The 8,331-nt window shown below is 38.9% G+C and overlaps 2 protein-coding genes across 2 annotated transcripts; one reads left to right on the top strand and one right to left on the bottom strand.

Annotated features, from left to right (window-relative positions):
- The first annotated feature begins 943 nt into the window (after nt 1–943).
- On the top strand, nt 944–5,512 carry LOC140955396 (uncharacterized). The gene is made up of 6 exons (XM_073408130.1): nt 944–1,433; nt 1,521–2,221; nt 2,639–2,728; nt 3,581–3,937; nt 3,974–4,345; nt 4,988–5,512. Exons 1-6 carry the CDS (start codon nt 944–946, stop codon nt 5,510–5,512), a joined length of 2,535 nt encoding a protein of 844 aa, XP_073264231.1.
- Nucleotides 5,513–5,803: 291 nt separating this feature from the next.
- LOC118056171 (pentatricopeptide repeat-containing protein At1g11290, chloroplastic) lies at nt 5,804–6,904 on the bottom strand. Its single transcript, XM_035068294.2, has one exon. It carries the CDS (start codon nt 6,902–6,904, stop codon nt 5,804–5,806), a length of 1,101 nt encoding a protein of 366 aa, XP_034924185.2.
- Between the last annotated feature and the right edge of the window lie 1,427 nt (nt 6,905–8,331).

The following is an 8,331-nucleotide window of genomic DNA, read 5'->3' as shown; positions in this document are numbered from 1 at the left end:
TAACTGAAAATGTAATTAACATGCGTAAGCCCTAGCAATTTCCGAGTTAAAAACACAAGTTCATCAAAAACAATACAATGCAGGGAAGACACGCATGCTCCACTGTTCAAGTTCACTTGAACAGTGGAGACATGCATGTGTCCACTGTCTCCACTGTTCTTCACTTGAGCAGTGGAGACATGCAAGAACAGTGGAGACATGCATGCAGGGGCGGAACTAGGGAGAGGCGGGCAGGGGCCCTGGTCATGCAAAATATTTTAAAATTTTGTATTTTTAATGTTTAAATATAGTATAATATAATATATTTTTAATTTAAATAAATAAAATTTTTAATAATAAATTATATTTTTAAGTTTTGGCCCTCCCTGCTATATCATTTCAGCTCCGCCCCTCATGCATGTCTCCACTGTTCAAGTGAATTGTTATTTGTTAAAAAATAATATAAATCATATCATGAAACCTCACCTGATAGCTTTTCTCATGCCTGCAACTTCATTCCATCTGTTTGCTGCAGCATATATGTTTGACATGAGAACTTTGTAACCACAATTTTGAGGTTCTAATGCAAGAAGCTCTCTCGCTGCTAATTCCCCCATGTTATAATTTTTATGAATCTTGCAAGCAGCAAGCATAGCACCCCATATTGCAATATTAGGTTTCACGGGCATGCTTTCAATCATCTTATAGGCCTTATTATGGAAAGAGATTAGAATAGACTCCTTATATATGTAAATACCTTATATAGGATAATTATCATGTGTAGTATACCTCACTCTAGTATTGTACACAACCCTAGAGATATAAATACAAAGGATGGCTGCAGCTATTAGCATCCATTGTAATTCACATACATATCTTTCTCTAAACTTAACTTGGTATCAGAGCAAGCAAAGAAAATAAAATCGCAGCTTTTATTCTGCTGGTCCAGTTCTCTTCTCTGTCAATGACGAATAACTCTGTTGCTGCACCGATCACTCACCCTTCTTCTTCTCTTGCGCCACCATCGATGACAGCTGCTACATCTGGTGCTCCTCTTGCTGCTGCTGAAATCGAATTGCCTCAGACTCCTGCTATCATCCCTCTCCCCAACACTCAGCATGTAATATCTTTAAAGCTCTCCAACACCAATTTTCTGTATTGGAGGATGCAGATGAAGCCTTTTCTCTTGGGCCAAGGTGTTTTTCCCTTTGTGGATGGTTCATTCCCATGTCCTCCCTCTCATGTGATTTCTGTTGACACCTCCTTACCTGCTGTTAATGCCTCCTATCTGTCATGGAAGCAACAAGACCACCTACTCATGAGTGCTCTTTTATCCTCCCTCTCTATGGAAGTTCTGCACCTAGTGGTTGATTGTAACACCTCCCACGAAATCTGGACAACGCTGGAAACAGCCCTTGCTTCTCCTTCAAACTCACGAATTATGCAGCTCCATGGTTCATTCTAAGAGCTCCGACAGAATGATGAATCGGTTAGCACCTATCTGCAAAAGGCTAAATCCTTGTTTGATCAACTTGCTGCAGCTGGTAGACCGATATCTATGGAAGACTTTAATTTGTATGTCTTTCGGGGATTACGCAGTGAGTTTAAGGACCTTGTAACCAACTTATCTACTAAAGCTGAGCCTATCTCGTACACTGACCTCCACAGCCACCTCCTCACGCATGAATTTATCAACAAAATCAATATTCATCCAGTTGTAACAGCTCCTCTGTTACCCACTCCATCCCAGCAGCCATCTGTGTTTTTTGGGCAGCGGCAGTCAGGTTCTAATGCTGGCAGAAGAGGCCGTTTTCGCGAGGGATGGCGACCAAACAACCGTAGTAGTTATCGTGGAAATCATGGTTATGGTTCAGCTCAGAATTTCAGTCCTACAAATTCTCCTTCAGGTTCACATTTTGGACAGCAGGGAAATCGGGTCTCCTATGGCTCAAGTCAGTACTTTGGGCAGCAAAGCAACCGGTTTGGGGGTTCTCACCGCACCATCAAATGTCAGTTATGCTATGATTATGGGCATACTGCTCAGCAGTGTTCTCAATTATCTACTCATCATGTACAAGCTAATGCTAATTTAGCATTTAATATTGTCCCCACTACTTCTCCTGTTACTTGGTTTCCTGATACAGGTGCGAATCATCATGTGACGCCGGACCTTGTGAGTATGACAAGTTCAGAACCTTACCTTGGTAATGATCACTTGCATGTTGGCGATGGTAAGGGTCTTGTTATCTCTAATATTGCTCACTCTCACATTCAGTCACCCAAACGCACATTTACATTATCCAACATTTTACATGTTCCTACCATTAAAAAACCTTTACTATCTGTTCAGAAGTTTTGTCTTGAGAATAACGTGTTTTTTGAATTTCATTCATTTGTATTTTATGTTAAGGATCTCATGACAGAGGAAGTTCTTCTTTCCGGTCGGAGTAGAGATGGTCTATATGTTATGTCCGAGTCCTCTGCCACATCATTACCTGTAGCCCTCCTATCCACCCGAATCTCTACTTCAGCTGATGTCTGGCATCGTCGTCTTGGACATCCTAGTCCACGTATTTTGCAATTTTTAGTGTCCAATAAAAAGGTGTCCTGTATGTCAAAAAATTTTGATTTTAATTGTTCAGCATGTCCTCTTGGTAAGTCGTCTTGTTTGCCTTTAAAAACTACAGGTCATCAAACTCAAGCTCCACTTGACTTGATTTTTAGTGATGTTTGGGGACCTTCCCCTATGTTATCATCTGATGGATTTCGTTATTTTGTTATTTTTGTGGATGCCCATACAAGGTTTATTTGGTTTTACCCCTTGGCTGCAAAATCTGATGTTTTTACTGTCTTTCATCAATTTCAAGCACAAGTTAAACGTCAGTTTTTCTTAAAAATTAAATCTGTTCAAACAGATTGGGGTGGCGAATATCGAAAACTCAATACCTATTTTAAAACAATTGGTATTCATCATCGTATTATCTGCCCCCATACTCATGAACAAAATGGCATGGTCGAACGTCGTCATAGACATATTGTTGAAACTGGACTTACTCTCCTAGGTCAATGTAAAGCTCCCTTAAAATACTGGAGTTCTGCTTTTGAAAGTTCTGTTTATTTGATTAATCGCATGCCAACTCCAGTTCTTAATCATAAAACTCCTTTTGAATGTCTTTTAAAATCAACTCCTGACTATGGATTTCTTCGCACTTTCGGGTGTCTTTGCTTTCCGCTACTTTGTCCATATAATGCTCATAAGTTAGATTTCCGCTCTTCTCCTTGTGTATTTCTAGGTTATAGCAACTCTCATTTAGGTTATCGATGTCTTGATTTGTCGTCACATCATCTTTACATTGCTCGTCATGTTCAATTTCATGAAACTGTTTTTCCCTTTGACAAATCTGAACAGCATATTGCCTCACCTATACAACCCCCTGCTGTCACTTTCCAGCCCCTCACATCTGTTTCTGCACCATATTTAGCCAAATCCAGTGCTCCAACAAAGCCCCCTACACCTACATCACCCTCTCCCGCCCCCTTATTTTTGCCTGCATATCACGGTCATATTCATTCCACAGGTACAGGTCCGGACTTGTCAATCTCACATGTGTCTCCTATGGCCCCGGTCTCTCCTGATGTGGCACTCTCCTCTGCTGGGTCTCCTACTTCGGGTGCAGTATGTGTGTCCCATATGCTATCTGATTTGCCAAACTCCCCTGTTCCATCCCCTGCTGGCTCTCCCTCTCGGTTTGCTTCGCCTGCTCAGCCTAGTCCTCTGTTGCACCGTTCCACACCAGGTTCCTCCACTCTTTCCCCCCCTGGACTTGATTTATGTGTTGATTTGTCTCATTTCTCTCTTCAGCAAGACCACGACAGTGTGTCTTCCACTCAACCACAGGTTGCACGCACTCACTCTATGGTGCTTCGCCCACGTTCTTCCAAAACTGCAAACTTAAGTGTCTTATCTGCCTCCCGGTCTACATCCTTACCTCAGCAGGAACCGGTTTCATTTAAGGCTGCTGACAAATACTTGATTTGGCATAAAGCCATGCAAGAAGAACTTCAGGCCCTTCACAGTAATGACACCTGGTCATTAGTTCCTTTTGCTCCATCTATGAATGTGGTCGGCAGTCGGTGGGTATATAAGATTAAGAGGCGCGCTGATGGTTGTGTGGATCGATATAAAGCACGGCTGGTTGCACGAGGTTTCACTCAGCAAGAGGGGGTTGATTACTATGAAACATTTAGTCTGGTGATCAAGCCAACAACGATTCGTCTAGTACTTACTATTGCTGTCACCTGTGGTTGGCAGATTCATCAATTGGATGTCCATAATGCCTTTTTGAATGGCATTCTTCAGGAGGAGGTGTACATGGCACAACCACCTGGTATTGTTGACTCTACATTCCCCATGCATGTGTGTCGTCTACATAAATCTTTGTATGGTTTGAAACAAGCACCTCGGGCATGGTACAACCGGTTAAGTGAGTTTCTGATCTCCATTGGTTTTCAGGCATCGAAGGTTGATACTTCTCTCTTTATTCTCTCCTTCAGCGGTGCTATCTTTTATTTACTTGTGTATGTTGATGATATTTTGTTGACTGGGAGTAACCCGACTTTGCTTCAACGCTTAATTGTTTTGCTGAGTTCAGAGTTTAAACTTCGAGATTTAGGCTCTATTCATTTCTTCTTGGGCATTGAAGTTAAATCCACTTCTATGGGTTTGTTACTCAGCCAACACAAGTATACTCTTGATATTATCCAACGAGCAGGTATGACTTCTTGTAAACCAGTTGCTACTCCTCTGTCTACCTCCTCAAAATTGAGCATCACATCTGGTACTCCTTACTCTGATCCGACACGATATAGACAAATTGTTGGGGCTCTCCAGTATCTTACTTTTACCAGACCTGATATTTGTTATGCAGTCAACAAGGTATGTCAGTTTATGCATGCCCCTACTGAGGATCATTGGTCGGTCGTTAAACATATACTACGTTATCTTCAGGATACAGCTTCTTATGGTCTACACATTACTCGGGATTCCTCATTGTCTCTTCATGGTTTCACTGATGCTGATTGGGCTGGCAGTATTGATGATCGGAAATCAACAGGTGGTTATCTTGTATATCTTGGTGCTACTCCTATTTCATGGAAATCAGGGAAGCAACGCACTGTAGCTCGATCTTCTACAGAGGCAGAATACAAGGCCTTAGCTGATGGTACTGCTGAAATCTTATGGATTCGCTCTTTATTATCAGAACTTCATTTTCCATCGTCATCCATGACTACGTTGTGGTGTGATAATTTAGGAGCCACCTTCCTATCTCTCAATCCAATTTTTCATGCTCGCACTAAACATGTTGAAGTTGACTATCACTTTGTTCGCGATCGCGTTGCTAAGCAAGAAATTCAGGTACGCTTTATCTCTTCAAAGGACCAACTAGCTGATGTTCTTACCAAGCCGCTTCCCCCAGTCTCGTTTGCTCTTTTTCGATCCAAGCTTCGAGTGGAATCTCCACCTTCAGCTTGACGGGGTGTATTATGGAAAGAGATTAGAATAGACTCCTTATATATGTAAATACCTTATATAGGATAATTATCATGTGTAGTATACCTCACTCTAGTATTGTACACAACCCTAGAGATATAAATACAAAGGATGGCTGCAGCTATTAGCATCCATTGTAATTCACATACATATCTTTCTCTAAACTTAACTGGCCTCATCAAGCAGTCCAGCTCGACCAAGAAGATCAACCATACACCCATAATGCTCAACCTTTGGAACCAAGCCAAAGTCATGGATCATTTTCTCAAAAAGTCATTTTCCTTCCACCACCAAACCAGCGTGACTGCAAGCATGCAGAGCTCCTATAAATGTGATGTCATTGGGTTTTACACCCAGTGTCTCCATCTCTGTGAGTAGTTTCAAAGCTTTCTCACCATATCCATGCATCTCGTATCCAGCCATCATTACATTCCATGAGCAGATGTCTCGATCTATGACTTCGCTGAACAGCCTCTGAGCCCCACTAATATCCCCACACTTGGCATACATGTCTATTAAAGCAGTTTTCAGTATCACATCTACTTCAACACCTTGCTTGTCTATGTAAGCATGAAACCACTTGCCCATGTCAAGGGCTCCATTTTCTGCACATAACGAAAGCAGGCTTACCATTGTCAATTCATTTGGCCTCACTCCGTTATCCCTCTTCTGGACAAATAGTTGAAAAGCATAATCTATACAATTAGCTTGCGCATAAGCTGAAATCATAGTTGTCCAAGTCATAACATCTTTGTTCTTCATGCTATCAAATATAGCTCTTGCACTTCTTATCTCACCACATTTTCCATACATGTCAACCAAAGCAGTGGCTAAAGCTAAAGACATTCCAAACTCATTTCTTAAAATGTAGGCATGTAGCCGCTTGCCCAATTGTATAGCCCCTACAAATCCACATGAAATAATCAAACTCAACATGGTGATATCATTAGGAAACACATTTTCTTCAATCATTCTAACGAATAATCTTTCACCCTCTTCCAAAGCATTGCACCTAATGTAGCCAGCAATCATGGCAGTCCATGAAACAATGCTTCTTTGACTAAAACCATCAAAAAGTGTTATTGCAGCATCTAAATTTCCACACTTTGCATACATATCAATCAAACAAGTAGTCAAAGGCACAACCATTTTCTCACTATTGCTATTCCTTATAACATAACCATGCATTGCTTTCCCTATTTCACCATTCTCAAGGTCAGAAAATAGATTAACCATGCTAATCATAGCAACCTCACTAGGATTGACATTCGAAAAATGCATATTTTCAATAAGTTTCAACCCTTCTTTGAACAATTTGTTTCTACTGTAAGCTCTAATCATCGTACTCCACGAAACAACATCTCTCTCACTCATTTTATCAAACAGCAATCGGGCCGATACTAAACTACCACATTCAGAGTACATTTGCATCAATGCATTGACATTTAGAATAATATCATGTTAGAGAATAATATAAATCATATCCTGAGACCTCACCTAACAGCTTAAGCTATTGGGTTGAGATGGTTCTTTGACATGGTATCAGAGCCTTGATGACCAAGTGGTCACGAGTTCGAATCTCATCATCCCCATTTATTTGATAAAAATTAAGCATAAGGTAATGTGGACCTGTGCAAGTTTCAAGCCCAAAGGGCTTTCACTTGAGGGGGTGTGTTAGAGAATAATATAAATCATATCCTAGGACCTCACCTAACAGCTTAAGCTATTGGGTTGAGATGGTTCTTTGACATTGTTGAAGTAAACAGTGGAGCATGGTTGGACCGGGTCCGGTCCAAAGCTAAATGTATTGAATTGGATTCGACCAAGTAAAAAAAAATATTTCTAATTGTGTTTTATTGATAACGTTGCATTTACAGAATTTAATTGCAATCTCAATTTTGTTCCTGATTATATTTTACCTGATGTTTTTACGCGCTTAAAAAACCAAGGAAACTGTAGTCCTTATCTGATGTATTTCATACATAATGGAATTTAGATAGTTTAATTGAACAATAAAAAATATTTTATATAAAGTATTGTTTATTTCATGATGTAATAGCAATATTTAAATCTACAATATTTAAATTAAAAACCATCAATATTAATATATATATATATATATATATATTTAATTATTTTATAACTTCAATTTGAAAAGCAATTTTTTAACCTAACACATTAAAATATTTTTTGTTCAACCTCAAATTCAAACACAGTTTTAAGCAAACATATATAAATACCAAATCAACATCAACTAAAAATACTTTTTATAAAATAATTTTTTTCAAACTACAACCACAAAAGCTACTACAATACCAAACACTTACTTGTGCGTCACTGCAAGTAAAATAAATAAAAAAATATCAACATAAAAAAAATGTTAGAGTAAAAAAAATATATAACTCCCGAGTCATTCATTCAAATGGTAATCTAAACAACACTAAAAAAATGCAACAATTAAACCCATAGAAAAAAACAACAAAGAAAAAAAGGCAAAAAGAATAGACCTGAACAGAAAGCAAACCTAAGAAAATAACAAAGCAAAACTCAAAAGGAAGAAGAAGAAAACATAAGCTTTTAAAAAAAACTTGTAAAAAAAGCAAACTCAGGTAAACCTCGTACATCAATTCTAATATTTAATCCAGGTGAATCTTCTAAATCCAGTTTAATCTCTCAACTAATTTAATTTTGAACGATGAAATTGTTGAAAAATATTAATAAAAAAACTTGTAAATGCACAAAAAATAGCCAAAAAATGAGGATAAAATTTGAGACAAAAAAAAACTAATAAGGATGAAATT

This window comes from Populus alba, chromosome 3, assembly GCF_005239225.2.
Source record: "Populus alba chromosome 3, ASM523922v2, whole genome shotgun sequence".
In the NCBI taxonomy this organism is placed as follows: domain Eukaryota; kingdom Viridiplantae; phylum Streptophyta; class Magnoliopsida; order Malpighiales; family Salicaceae; genus Populus; species Populus alba.
The sequence above is the reverse complement of the archived record's forward strand: the minus strand, read 5'-3'. Positions and strand labels throughout refer to the sequence as shown.

Bases quoted from the DNA above. Each gene is read 5' to 3' on its own strand.
- LOC118056171 (XM_035068294.2), bottom strand. From the start codon at position 6,904: ATGAGTGAGAGAGATGTTGTTTCGTGGAGTACGATGATTAGAGCTTAC.
- LOC140955396 (XM_073408130.1), top strand. From the start codon at position 944: ATGACGAATAACTCTGTTGCTGCACCGATCACTCACCCTTCTTCTTCT. The intron at 1,434-1,520 runs GTTCATTCTAAG...AACTTGCTGCAG, and splicing joins ACGAATTATGCAGCTCCATG to CTGGTAGACCGATATCTATG. The intron at 3,938-3,973 runs GTCTTATCTGCC...TCCTTACCTCAG, and splicing joins CCAAAACTGCAAACTTAAGT to CAGGAACCGGTTTCATTTAA.